The sequence below is a fragment of the Petaurus breviceps genome, unplaced genomic scaffold (genome assembly GCF_028583685.1).
Source record: "Petaurus breviceps papuanus isolate PSGF00001 unplaced genomic scaffold, PetGlider_PUasm1.0 91041, whole genome shotgun sequence".
NCBI lineage: Eukaryota > Metazoa > Chordata > Mammalia > Diprotodontia > Petauridae > Petaurus > Petaurus breviceps.
This window is the reverse complement of record NW_027187400.1, coordinates 41,150,102-41,163,965: the sequence shown is the minus strand read 5'-3', so window position 1 is coordinate 41,163,965 and position 13,864 is coordinate 41,150,102. Positions and strand designations below refer to the sequence as shown.

Sequence of the window (13,864 nt, the reverse complement as noted above, 5' to 3'; positions counted from 1 at the left end):
ATTATAGAACTCTACCTCCAAATATATAGTGGAGACAGAACCAGACCCCCAAAGTACACCATAACAATCCCATTGTGTCTCCAAGACCTCTGCCAGCACACACACACACACACACACACACACACACACACACACTCCCAAAGGTATGGGGTGAAGTGCTACCACCTGCTCCAGTCTGGATTGCTACTTACTTCCATGAAAGGCTCATTGCTTCCTGTGCCCCCAACGGATCAATGGCTTTCAATCTAAAAAAAAAGGTTCTCATTTCAGATTTGGTAGTTAACTAAATTGTGTAGAATTCCTTGTTCCTCCAGAAAGGATAGAAGTTTGATTTTAAAAGCATTTTGTATCCCAAAATGTCATTGCTGTTCAAGAAAAATATGTTACCACTGTTCTGAGATTGAGGCACAAATCTTCCATAAACAATTTCATTCAATTTGACAGGAATCTAATACTGAAGTCATTTCTAGTCTAGAGAGAGAAATGTTCAAACTGGTATAGTTTCTCTCCTCCTCCCCCATGCCATGCCCTTGAACACATCCCTCCCCCAAGATCAGCCGAGGTTAATTTTGTAGGAATCTTGCAGAAGAAAAATCATAGTACGTTGAAATTTAATTTGATGTTGACACTCCTTGGATCATTCCTCTCAGATATTGAAAAGGAACTCCTTTCACTTATCAATTTCAGTATCATAATCTTATTTACAATGGAAAAAGGTAAGTCCTCAGCAATTGCTTCTCAGGATGGGAAAAGAGCCTGTTTTTAGATGGCTCAACAGTTCAATTCCTTGGTGAAAGCAAGTGACTTATTCTTAACCTAAATTCTTAACCAGGCAAGAGATATTTGGTACAAAGTCTGGTTTCTGTTAGCCCATTTCCCTAAGAAAGGTATTTTGTTGTTAGCCTTCTGCACACTTTCAAACAGGGAAAAGTCAGGAAGGGATTTTTATTTTTTGCCTTTTTTTTTTTGAGGGCAATTGGGGTTGTGACTTGCCCAAGGTCACATGGCTAGTTTTTGTGTTAAGTGTCTGAGGCTGCATTTGAACTCCAGTCCTCCTGATTCCAGGGCCGGTGCTCTATTCACTGTGCCACCTAGCCACCCCATAGAAAGGGATTTTTAGACATGAGAAGTATTTATTTCTTAATATTTCTAAGAAAACTGAAAAGGAGATTAAAAAAAACAAACCCTGATATATTATTCCTCCTACAGTGTTATGATTTGGTTACTGGAAGAGGTAAGGTAATTTCATGGCATTTGGTGAAGGTGAGCTACAGCTAGGGGGTGCAGTGGATACAGAGTGCTGTACCCAGAGCCAAGACGTGAGTTCAAATCCAGCCTCAGACACTTACTACTTGTGAAAATGGACAAGGTGTTTAACCTGTAAAACACTTTGCAAACCATAAAAATTGAAAACTATTAAAGCTTTTAAAATGCACTGAGACTTTGTCTAAATGTTAACTCATTAATTTTAGTAAAACCTGGATAACCACTTGTCTGAGCTCTTGGATAGATTCTTACATCGGGTCTGATTAGAATAGATGACTTTTTGTTTTCCCCTCCCTTTCAACTCTGGGATTCTCACTTCGTCATTTTAAATTTCCTGAGTGTGTCTTGAAATCCTTCCTCCCCAACCTCAGAGAGGGTCTGTTGTCTTAGGGAAGGTGACTGAGAATGCAGATCTAAATGTCAGTGGCTGCAAATGAAACATTAAGAAGTTGAAATTTCAAGCCTTTCCGACCATAACCACTGAGAAATTTTAGGTTTTTGGTTTTTTTTTTCTTTTAAATTTTATTTCATTAAAGGAATACCAATAAGATGAGTGTGTAATCTTTAAAAATATGTCTTGAAGTTGGAAAAGAGATTAGAATTTCTTTGAGAACAGAGTGGGAGGTGTAGAGAAGAGGTGGTGGAAGACGAGCCACTTTGGTAAATGGCTTTTTCACAATTTTTGTACCTATACCCTAGACCTGGAGTTCCTAACATGTAAGCATAAGGAGCTTGTTCAATGGGTCTGATGAGGTGCAGGCTCTGGGAACCCCCCCTTAAACTCTGATTAAATCGTCCCATTTGATGAGGCATTTGCATAAGGCCATAAGCCTTACTTTGTGGCTGGTCTCAGACCTCATTACTAGCCTAGCCTTCCATTGTCCATCCACTTCCCACCTTTGAGCCTATCAAAATATCAATCCAGCCTTGAACTGGCCTAGCCCACTATTGTCTGTAGTCTCCAGGTGGCCTCCAGCAACTTCCCACCTTTAATCACTCATTGACTTCACTAACTCCTGCTCTAGACTACCCCTAGATTCCTCCCACAACTTTCTGTATATAAGATCCCATCTTCCCTCCATGTGTATGAGAGTGCCATAGAATGACCTAGCACGGCCTTACTCTATCTAATGCAAGTGAACTTTTAATCAACTTTACTTTTCTTTGTCTGAGAAGACCCGAGTAGAATCCATTGGGCAGGACCCGGCGTGGTCTCCAGAGCAACCCTAACCCTCTTTATGGGTAACCTCTTCAGGTCCATGGACAATTTTTATTTGATTTCCGATGAATAAAGTTACAAAATTGTAGTCATTGGAGAAGCATTTCCCAGTCTTACTAACATGTACTCCAGAAGTGTTTATTCCATTTCCAGCAACTTATCTCAGTGAATCCCAATTCTCGTTTCTTCCCTCTATCAAATGCAAAGCAAGAATCAAAATGGAGACTGCCCATGAGCATCTTCTAAAAACTGAAACGAGAATAAGTCTACAGGCTGACAAGCAACGGCCTAACTAATCTATGTGACTGTGTCATGATAAACACTTGGTGATTTTGATACTAAAAAATTGTTAGTGTGTACCAAATAAAGTTTTCTTTAGGAACAACTTTTATTTGCTTCATGGGTAGGCATGGCAAATATGAAAAGTTATTCCCTTGTATACTAAGGGTTACTAAAAGCCAAGAGATAACCACTCCCCACCAAAAAAAAGGAAAAAAATGGTTAGAAGCCTTTCTTTGCTGTAGCCTTGGAAGCCTACCTACTCCAGTAGGGCCACAGTGCCCCCTGGAGGCCCACATAGTGCCAGCACTCTGAGGCACTGTTACAGCCCCACCTCTGGGAGGCAGGTGGGTGATGACTGGCAGCTCCACCTTAGTCCTTTCTGTTAAGTACAGGTGCCCCTGTGGGTAGGGAAAAAAAAATCTCTGTACTTACCCCATGTTCCTCCCTCCCCCCAAAACCCCCCAAACAAACATACATTGAAGACATGTATACACATAGTATACATACACAGAGTATAAAATGTTTCACATAATTAACTTTAAAAAAAAAATTAGACTAAAGGACCAGAATACAAATATCAAATAGAAAAAAGCACAAACATATCATAAACTTAAACACAAAGAAAGAACAAAAAGCACATCGTGTGCACAGCAGAACATGAGAGGATTCACTGTATGTAACAACACATTTTCACTTCAAGAAAGTCTGTGTGATAAAGAATGCACGTGATGCTGAGAATTGGCCTTTTCTCTTGTTCTCTGCTGTGCCTTTTTTTTACTCTGGTCTTCCCCCCCCACCAAGCCCCCAGAAGGCTACAATAAAGTTTAAATGTTTCTCCATAGCCATAGATACACACACACACACACACACAAACATACATAGACATACTTTCCCATACTCTACTCTTTTTTTTTATGTATATGGGTATCTCTTGTTTCCTATCCCTCCAGCCTTTTCTACTTTATTTTAATCTACTACCTTGCTATCCACTATGACTTGCCTACCCCCCTCCAAGGATCCCTCCCCTATTCTCCCATTCCCATAAGTCTAAAGAACCTTCTATACCCCCCTTTTACCTGTTCCCTCACCCTCCTCTCTAAAGATCCCTCCCTTGTCCTCTCCCCACCTCCCTATGCCTCTATTCTTGTATCTTCTGAATTTAGAAGACTTTTATGCTCTTCTAAATATATATGTATTGTTTCCTCTTAAACCCATTCCCGATGAAAGTAGGTTACCAGAACTACCAGCCCTCCTCCTCATCTAACGCCTCTGAATTCTTTTTCTTGCACCTCATTTGTATAAAATAATTACTTTTTAGTTGTTCCTAAATGGTTTTACTTTTAAAATTCATATCATACTCAGGTTTAACACAATCTTTTTTATGAGCTACCCAATTATTAATAAGAACCTTAGACATACATTTTGCATTTAACATATTTAAGAAGTAAACAGTCTGTCCTTGAGTCCCTTTCATATGCCCTATATTTCTTGTAGGTCAAATTTTCTGTTAAGTTTAAGATTTTTTTTTTACAAAGTCTGAGAGTTTATCAAATATCCATTTTTTTTTCTGTTCAGGATAAAACTTAACTTCTCGGGGTATATTTTTGGCTGGAGCACCAGTTCTTTTGCTCTTTGATATGCTGTACCAAGACCTGCGGTCGTTTACTGTCTCTGCTGCTAAGTTTTGTATAATTCTAATTGTAGCACCATCATATTTAAACTATTTTAATATTGATACTTTTAATATTTTACCCTTGAGCTAGGGCTTTGGGAATTTGACTATGATATTCCTATGAGTTTTCCTTACAGGATCTAAGTGGTGTTCAATGAATTTTTTCCATTTCTACTCTCCCCCCTTCTTCTAATGCTTCAGGACAATTTTCTTTAATTATTTCTTGTATTATTGCATCAAGATTCTTTTTTTGATCATAATTTTCAGTTTGTCTGATTATTTTTATATTTTTTCTTCTTGATTTATTCTCCAAATCTGTTGCTGTTCTTATAAGAGGCACCCTCTAAGATTATCTCTAGAAATAGGAAGAAATCATTCATATATGTGTGTATGTATATGTGTGTATACATGTATGTATGTGTTTAGTATCTTTGAGATCTTTAGTGTGATGTGAATGGCAATCTCCTGCCCCGGATTAAACTCTTATAAAAGGTCTAACCAGTTTGAAACAAAACTACCACCTGAACTTTGTACTCCTCCTTTGATCACAGAATTCTGTCTTTATTTGTGGACACTATACATTGCCTTTGGATGAGGAATAGGGAGAGAAGGGCCTGAGAACAACCAGGGGGAGGGGGAGATAGGCAGACCAAGTAAGGAGGATTTTGCTATTCTTTTTAGATTGTAGCTTCAAGGATCCTAGATATAATTTCCCAGGATCTTGGCTATAAGCATCACCACACTTGTACCTTCCCAGTGAGATATGGTGTAATAGTAATGGAATTTAAAGATCCCCCTGTATTGGCTTGGTTTTTGGTTTGATTGTGTTAAAACCCAGAGCTTGTTAATCCCACTTGTGGAAAGGACTTGTTGACAGGAAAAGAGAGGGCTGAACTGGGAGGAGCTGGTGACATAGATTTGGAGAGACACAAAAAAGAGGCAGAAGAACTTTTTGGAAGCAGCACCTTTGGAGGCAGAGAGAGACTGAGAGGATTGCTGAGGGCCACTTTGAATTGCCCAGGACTTTGAGAGCTGCCACCCAGAGCTGTCAAGGATTGAGGAGACATGGCTGTTTTGCTGGTACTTTGTCTGTCTGTTTTAATGTTGTTTTGCCAGATTTGTCCACTGGTGAAAGATAGTCCTGTTGTTGCAGAAGTTTTGGGACCTTGCTGTTGGTTCAGAGCTTCTGAGACTGTTCTGCAGACAGAGAGTGAATTCTGTCCACTGGTGAAGGACAGTGCTGTTGTTGCAGGGGTCTTGGAACCTTGCTGTTGGTTCAGAAACCCTGAAGAAGGATTTTCTTGTTGTATGTTTACAGAAATCCTGGGAGAGGATTTGCTAATGTTTTCAGGGGTCCTAGGACTGTTCTGCAGACAGAGAATGAATTAATGAAGACACTGGCAATGTATCTTGTGGTCTTGCTAAGCTTTGTCTCCCCAGGAACAAAGATTGCTGAGAACTTGCCTTGTGTCAAGATGAAGAAAAGGCCTCCATTTGGGTATTAAGTGCTGTGCTTAAGCTCGTTGTAACTCTGGGGTAGATTCAATTGTGATCCAGGGGTGGGGAACTTTTGACCTTTTTGTGTTCTATGGTTGAACAAATGAATGTACTTTACTTATGATTGGAAACGAATCTACATTTGAGAAGAGGGGCTTTGTGATGGACTAAATGAAGGTACAGCCTAGGGGTGGAGTAGCATTTAGAAGAGGGACTTTGTAATTGATTAAATGAATGTAATGTCCAGGGGTGGGGTAGTACTTGATTAAATCACACTTGGTAAATGCTGTATTTTAAATGATGTCATATTTTGATCTTCTCTGTTCTTAATTTGTTACTGAATAAAATGGAGAGCACCTATGCTGGCATTCTGAACCTTGGGAAGTTGCCTTTGCTTGGCATTACATTACATTATGGCGTAGTCGGCAAGGAGTACAAAGCATAGTGCCTCTATTTGCTCCGGGATTCATGGCCATTTAGGTTGAAATTGTAAGGCCAAGGATCCTGGAGGGGTGGAACATTACTATTACATATGGGGATGACCTAATATATTTACTATGCTTGCCCCCAATGACAATATTGCTAAAGTTAACTTGTGAGGCTTGTCTGTGTCCAGTAAGTGAGAAGTGGGGGATTCAGGGGATCGAACAAGCTGGATTGCTGTGCCTGTCTCCACCCCTCCCATGAAGATGTGGGGGTTGTTGTCCCCCCTTCTCGCCAGTCTCTTTGAGAAGGGAGATTAGGGAATGCTGTAGGAGCTGATGCTTCTATTATGGGCAAGCTCTCTGAGAAGATCAGATGGGGATAGAGTAAGGTATTTAACCCCTTATCATGACTGCCATCCTGTTCTCCTGTCTGACCCTGTCTAGACTGAGCCTGCTAGGGTGAGGGGCCCTCCTGTTGATGAGGGGTTGGCAATAGGTTATACAGGAACTCTGATCCTTATCAACGACCAGAATGCCTGAGATTCAGTCTGGAAAGAATTCAGTAGGCCTAAGCAGTCTTGAAGTCAGGATTGTAAAAGTTTATTGTTACGCTTTACATCGGGCAAGGGTCCTTATGGGACCTGCAAACTTAAAGAAGAGGCAGGCATAGTTTTTAAGGAGTTTAGGTAGTAGATTAAGTGTCAATTGTGCTAACTAGGTGAGTAAGGGTGGGATTAGGGAGGAGTTAAGGAGTGGTCAGTGCTTAAAGGAACATGCTCTTTTAATGTCAACTGGCAGGCGTATTGCCCATAATTCACTGGGAAATAGCCCAAGAGAGGGCTACCTGGAGGTGTGGTTTTAGGTCTGAAACATCACTAAGTCAGCTAGCAGTCAAGGGCTGACTGAGAAGTGCCCAGTCTGCCCCCCATCAGTGTCATGTTTGACAAGATGGATGTTGGGAACCAAGGCTAACAGAGACTCAGTATGTGGATAATTGGCTAAGGAGTTAACCTATAGATAGGGCATTGAAGGATTCATGGGGCAGCTGACCACTTACTAAGGGGAGATAACATTTGCCTAAGCTAAAATGTTTATAGATGGTTTAGTGAAGAATTCATAGGTGTAGCTTGTTATTGTTCCAATTAGAAATAAACAGTTCATGAATTGTTGCTGGGCAGAGTGCTGGCAGGCGGAAAGGGGCAGAGTTAATGCTCTGAGGCTGGGGAGGGAAAAAGTGATTTTACAGACTGGTTTTAGAAATTGATTTTACAAACTGATATTAAAAATTGAGTTTACAAATTGATCTTACAGACATAGATCCCAAGCACCCCATCACTGTGATCCTGCCCAACAAACGGTGCAGGCCTTGTGTTTACCTGTCTTAACATAGACACTAGAATGTATCCCCCACTTTGTCTCTCACGAAGGAAGCGGGTGTGATACTAGAGAATGAGAGGTGTTGGAGGGGAGAAGGAACCCGGTGTGGGGTTACATACACCTCACCTTCAGAGTACAAGGAATAGGGAAGAGGGATCTAGAAGTGGGAAGGGGGAGTAAGGAGTAATTCACCAGGACCAGTGAAAGTGGAAACCCATTAGGGTTAGTGGTCATTGGCAGTGGCCCCCACGGTGGGGGTAACAGCAGAGGCCCACTAGGGCAGCCGGTGCTGGGAGGGGTGGGGGTGGAGGGCGCCAGGGTCCTATGGGAGGGGGCAGGGCCACCAAGGGGGGGAGGGGGAGGCTTTCGGCCAGGACCCGGCAGGGGGTGCTGCTGTACATGGGGAGGCCAGGGACCTCGATGGGCCCCCTGGGTCCCAAGTAAGAGGTGGAGAACGCTTGGTCCCAGTCCAATAATCAAAAAATAAAACCTGGGGGGACCTCGCAGTGCTCTGGGGGGAGGGGTGAAGGGGCATACAGTTAAGTGACTACGAGAGATTGGAACCCAGGGCCCGCACTCCTGGGATGGCCCCTGAGGAGGGAGGGGGAGCTCGGGGGCGGGGAGGGGCATAATGGCTGTCACTGAGCCTCACTCGTCAGGGTTTGGAGAGATTACGGGCCTTGCCTAGGGTCGCCCCAATACAAAGTGCCGAGGGTGGGATTCGAACCTGGGTCTTCCGGACCCCGGCCCAAGGTGGTCGCCCCTGCCTCCAGGCCCCCCGCAGACTCAGAAGGGGCTTTGGAGGTCCCGGGTCGCGCATGCGCTTTTGTACAGTTTCCCCCCCCTCTGCGGATTCTTCTCCCCCTTCCCCCCCCCCCCCCCCCCACCGGCCGTGGAGTAGCTGGAGCTCTTCGGTAGCTCCTTCTCATCTCCCGGTGATTCCAGAAGTGCGGGTGGGGCGAGAGGGGCACTACAGGTCCCAAATCCCCGTGCGGAAGCCTGAGGCTGGCCGACTGCCCCGGGAGCGGGTGGGCTGGAAGCCGAGATCACGCAAGAACGCCTTTCCGGCTCCCAGGGGGGCAGCTCGTCAGAGGAGGGCCGAGGGACGGACTACACTTCCCACAGGCCCTTGCGGAGGGGCTGGACTTCCGGTGATGGAACGGTGGCGGAAGCAATGACCAAGGCAGTTCCGGTGGAGGCCCTGGCTCTGCTCGCCTGCCATGGAAGAGATCGGTGTTCTAGTGGAGAAGGCGCAGGTTCGGGAGGGGGATCGGCGGCCGCAGCGGGGGAGAACGGGGCAGGGGGCGGCAGTGGGCGGTAGCGGCCGGGCTGAGGGCGCCGGGGCATGGAGGAGCGTGGGCCGGGACCCCAGGTGACCGCCTTCGCTCTTCTCCCCGGCCCCCCCAGGATGAGCTGCCGGCTCTGTCCATCTCCCGGCCCCAGACCGGCCTATCCTTCCTGGGGCCCGAGCCCGAGGACCTGGAGGACCTGTACAGCCGCTACAAGGTGAGCGTGGGGACTCCGGCCGCCCCCCGGGGAGGGGAAGCCCTCGGTGCCCGGCGCGCCGCGCGTCTCCAGCGCCGGCCCCTGGGCCACGCGCCCCGGCTGGGCGCTCAGAGCCGCCGCCGCCTTGGTGGTCCCTACAGAAGCTGCAGCAGGAGCTGGAGTTCCTGGAGGTGCAGGAGGAGTACATCAAGGACGAGCAGAAGAACCTGAAGAAGGAGTTCCTGCACGCTCAGGAGGAGGTGAAACGCATCCAGAGCATCCCGCTGGTCATCGGGCAGTTTCTGGAGGCCGTGGACCAGAACACAGCCATTGTGGGCTCCACCACCGGTAACCTGGGGCCGTCCTGCTGGGGAGTGACCCCCTCCCTGCCCCCAGCCCACCGGGTGCCCTTTGGGGAGCCAGAGGGGTCCACTTCAAGCCCTTGTCGTGCCAGCAGGAGACTTCCACCCCCAGAACGAGTGACCTTGTTGCCCAGCGTGAGTCCGTCTGTCTCATTTTCTCCTCCTGCCTCCTTATCTTTCTAGGTTCTAATTACTATGTCCGGATTCTCAGCACCATCGATAGGGAGCTGTTGAAACCCAATGCTTCCGTGGCCCTCCACAAACACAGCAATGCTCTGGTGGACGTTCTGCCCCCGGAAGCTGATAGCAGCATCATGATGCTGACGTCAGGTGAGAAGAGAAGCCTCCCGTGACCCCTGTGGATCTCTGACCCTGTCACCTTAGGCCAAGGGATCATGGAGCTATGGAGCTAGAGCTGGAGGAGGCCATGCAGCCCACCCTCCCTTCTCCTATAGAGGAGGAAACTGTAGCTCTGGAAGGTTTCAATAATTTGCCCATTACCCAGCTAAGCCCTGAGATTTGAACCCAAGTTCTCTGGGTGAGTCAGCTCTCTTTGCCTGGTCCTGTGAAAGACAGAGTCCTGACTATACAGGGCCAAGTCTTAAGGTCATGTGTCCCTCCAGACCAAAAGCCTGATGTCATGTATGCTGATATCGGGGGCATGGATATTCAGAAGCAGGAGGTGAGGGAGGCCGTGGAACTGCCACTGACCCACTTTGAGCTCTATAAGCAGGTGAGGAGAATGAATAGAAACAGGGGGAGGCTGACACGTTTGGAGCCTTGGTTTAGACTCCTTAACTTGATCTTCCCTGGGGTTTCAGATTGGAATTGACCCTCCACGAGGGGTCCTCATGTATGGGCCCCCAGGCTGTGGAAAGACTATGTTGGCAAAGGCTGTGGCCCATCACACGACAGGTGAGAAATCCTCGCCCACATATATAGAATTCTTTTATCTGATTTTGTTCCTTTGTACTGTCTCCTCATTTTGACAGCAAGCAGTTATTAGGTACCTGTGCTAGGTATTGGGGGTGGGGAGCTGGCTGCTACGGAGGAGGGGAAAAGTCAATTCTTGCTTTAAAGGAGTTTTCAGGTTCCTTATTCCTCTCAACCTGCTATCCTTTGTCCCTTTCTTTTAGCCAGACTCTGATTCAGCAGTTCTGGACCTGAGGCACTTAGAAAAATACTTATTTTTTTTTTTTTAAGCAGTTGGGGTTAAGTAACTTGCTCAAGGTTACATGGCCGGGTGTTTCTGGGTGGGTGCTAAGTGTCTGAGCCCGGATTCAATCCCCAGGTCATCCCAACACTGGGGCTGATGCTCTTACTCGCTGTGCCACCTGGCCGCCCCACAATATTCTGTTCTTATATGATAGCCCTATAAATCCTATGACCAATAGGTTTTTCTTTCCTACTCTTGTTCTTATGGGGTACCTGGGTAGCACAGTGCAGTGTCAGGCTTGGAGTCAGAAAGACTTGAGTTCAAATCTAGCCGTAGGTATTAGTAAATATCTATGTGACCCATGACAAGTTACTTAACTTCTGCTTGCCTCAGTTTATTCAACTGTAAAAGGGGGATAATAATAACCACTACTCTGTAGTGTTGCCATGAGAATCAAATTATGATATTTGTAAATATATCCAATAATAGCACAATGCCTAGAACCTAATAGGTTCTTCATAAATGCTTATTCCCTTTCCCCCTATTGAGAAACTACAACTAGACTTGTTCCCCCCTCTCCTAGGATAGGGGAACACAGGAGAATGGCAGTTTCAGGCTTCTCAGAGGAAAAGCTATGATTTCATTCCCTCTTACCCCCAGCTGCATTTATCAGGGTCGTGGGTTCAGAATTTGTGCAGAAGTACCTAGGTGAGGGGCCTCGAATGGTTCGGGATGTTTTCCGCTTGGCCAAAGAGAATGCACCTGCCATCATTTTCATTGATGAGATTGATGCCATCGCCACCAAGCGATTTGATGCCCAAACAGGGGGTGAGTATACCTGCTGCTGGAGCTCGGGAGGGAGGCTGGGTTCTGAACTTGTACTAGGAGCTAGGATCCAAACTCCCATCCAGGAATGAGGGCTGGACTGACTGTGGGACCTTCTTTCCAGCTGACCGGGAGGTTCAGAGGATCCTGCTTGAACTTTTGAATCAGATGGATGGATTTGACCAGAATGTCAATGTTAAGGTTGGAGGATTGAATGAGAAACAGGAAGGGTACTGGAATAGGGCCAAAAAGGTGGTTGGGAGGTCATATGAAATTTTGGAAAGGGAGGGGTCTGGAGGATAAGGGGGCAATATGTCTTCTCCAATACCAGGTGATCATGGCCACAAACCGAGCAGACACTCTGGATCCTGCCTTACTCCGGCCTGGCCGGCTTGACCGTAAGATTGAGTTTCCATTGCCTGACCGTCGACAGAAAAGATTAATTTTTTCTACTATCACCAGCAAGATGAACCTCTCAGAGGAGGTTGATCTGGAAGATTGTATCCTGTTCTAAAGACAGATATGGGGAGGAAGTTTTTCCCTTTACTGGTGTATAATCCTATTCCCCAATCCCCCAACCCCCACCTGCCATCCCTTTTGGTAAAAAGTGACCTAATCTTTAGTACTTGTGTCTTAGATTCTACATAGAGAAAATGAACCAATTGCCCACCTCTGTATTCTTCAAGGAACCATTTCCTTGACTCTTCCTCCCTTAGATGTAGCCCGCCCAGATAAGATTTCTGGAGCTGATATTAATTCTATCTGTCAGGAGGTGAGTGACTTTTCTCCCCATCAGAACCCTTATTCTGCCTTAACAGAAATGTGTAGATCACCTACCCCTAGTTTCTCTCATGCTCTCCCTCATCTCAGTAATTTAAAAATCATTTGTTAATCACTATTCTTTGTTCAGGGGTGGATACAAAAATAAGACAAAGGTGGGAAGGGAATAAGTACTTATATTTCTGTTCGTTGTTTTTCAGTTGTGTCTGATTCTTCATGACCCCATTTGGGGTTTTCTTGTATCGTCAAAGATTCAGGAGTGGTTTGCCATTTCCTTTTCCAAAGCATTTATATAGTGCCAGGCAGTATTATGACAAGTACTGTGCCATGTACTTTAGAGATAATCTCTAATCCTTACAATAACCCTGCAGGGTAGTTCCTATTAATATCCACATTTTTACAGTTGAGGAAACTGAGGCAAGCAAGTTCAGTGACTTGCCCGGGTTCAAGCAGCTAGTAAATGTATGAGGCTGTATTTGAACTCATCTTCCTGATTCCAAGGCCAGAGCTCTGCACTTTGGTACCACTTAGTTACCAGCATGGCCTCTCCAGGTCTGAGGTTGCAGAGAAAGAGAAGGCATTTTCATTCTTCCCCTTCAAATATACATGTCTGAGATGTGGGTGTGGTTTGAGGCAGACTCAGGTATTAACTCCAGGTTCCCTGTTCTTCTAGGGTGGAATGTTAGCTGTTCGTGAGAATCGCTACATTGTGTTGGCCAAAGATTTTGAGAAGGCATACAAAACAGTCATTAAGAAGGATGAACAGGAACATGAATTCTACAAGTAACCCCTAATTAAGTCCAGGGGCTTCTGTTTTGCTATCCCCAGGTACCCCTACAGCTCCCGGGGCCAGTCCCCTTCTCTCTCCATGTATGGAATTCTTTTCTTCAATAAATGTATGAGATCGAATCCACACTTGGGCCGAGTCCCAATGATGTATTAAGCGTAAGCTAAGAGCTCTCTTTGCTTTTCTCTTGGTCCTGTCTCCTCCGCCAAACCACCCCTGCCCCCCCCCCATCTTAATGATAAGGCATAAAGACTTGAAAAGTTTATTATAATAAAACACTTAACAAAAAACACAGGGAAAAGCATATCTCTCCAAACTAAACCTCAGACTTGCCCCTAATTCTTCAACTCTCTCTGCTGAGAGCCTTGTGCTTATTCAATTACTCTTTGCCCCATACTCAGAACAGTGACTAGACAGTATTCAGGCTGGTTTAGAGGTCCCATTTCTTCCCTATGAGTGTCATGTAGTATACAGGCTATGTTTGCTGACAGTGTATGCTTATATTTGATCAGATTTGGTAAATTAACGAACTGTTGCCCATAGTCCTTGACATGTGTAAGATGTCCCACTTTAGTGTGTTCATCTCCATATGCTGAGGTCTGACTTCTGGGTATATCCTTGACCATACACATAAGACTACTTTCCTGAGTGTGTCTGCCTGTGTCTGATGAGGTGTGACCTCCATGTAAATCCTCTCCCACACTCCTCACACACATAAGGCTTCTCTCCTG

General features: G+C 45.5%; 2 protein-coding genes across 2 annotated transcripts in view; one reads left to right on the top strand and one right to left on the bottom strand.

Annotated features, from left to right (window-relative positions):
* Positions 1 to 8,139: 8,139 nt before the first annotated feature.
* PSMC4 (proteasome 26S subunit, ATPase 4) lies at positions 8,140 to 13,259 on the top strand. The gene is made up of 12 exons (XM_069078592.1): positions 8,140 to 8,145; positions 8,926 to 8,994; positions 9,146 to 9,244; positions 9,385 to 9,571; positions 9,769 to 9,915; positions 10,209 to 10,318; positions 10,407 to 10,500; positions 11,402 to 11,569; positions 11,691 to 11,767; positions 11,898 to 12,066; positions 12,283 to 12,338; positions 13,020 to 13,259. The coding sequence occupies exons 2-12, from the start codon at positions 8,959 to 8,961 to the stop codon at positions 13,131 to 13,133; spliced, it is 1,257 nt and encodes a 418-aa protein (XP_068934693.1). The 5' UTR covers positions 8,140 to 8,145; positions 8,926 to 8,958; the 3' UTR covers positions 13,134 to 13,259.
* A 144-nt stretch (positions 13,260 to 13,403) lies between these two features.
* LOC138154161 (histone-lysine N-methyltransferase PRDM9-like) overlaps positions 13,404 to 13,864 on the bottom strand; it is a 20,291-nt gene continuing 19,830 nt past the window's right edge. The window contains 1 exon segment of the mRNA XM_069078684.1: positions 13,404 to 13,864. This exon segment is cut by the window's right edge and continues 513 nt beyond it. Within this exon segment, the coding sequence (XP_068934785.1) occupies positions 13,713 to 13,864 (152 nt within the window). The 3' untranslated portion in view covers positions 13,404 to 13,712.

Coding starts and splice junctions, on each gene's coding strand:
- PSMC4 (XM_069078592.1), top strand. CDS start 8,959: ATGGAAGAGATCGGTGTTCTAGTGGAGAAGGCGCAG. Junction 11,768..11,897: donor ACCAGAATGTCAATGTTAAG/GTTGGAGGATTG, acceptor CTCCAATACCAG/GTGATCATGGCCACAAACCG. Junction 12,339..13,019: donor TTAATTCTATCTGTCAGGAG/GTGAGTGACTTT, acceptor CTGTTCTTCTAG/GGTGGAATGTTAGCTGTTCG.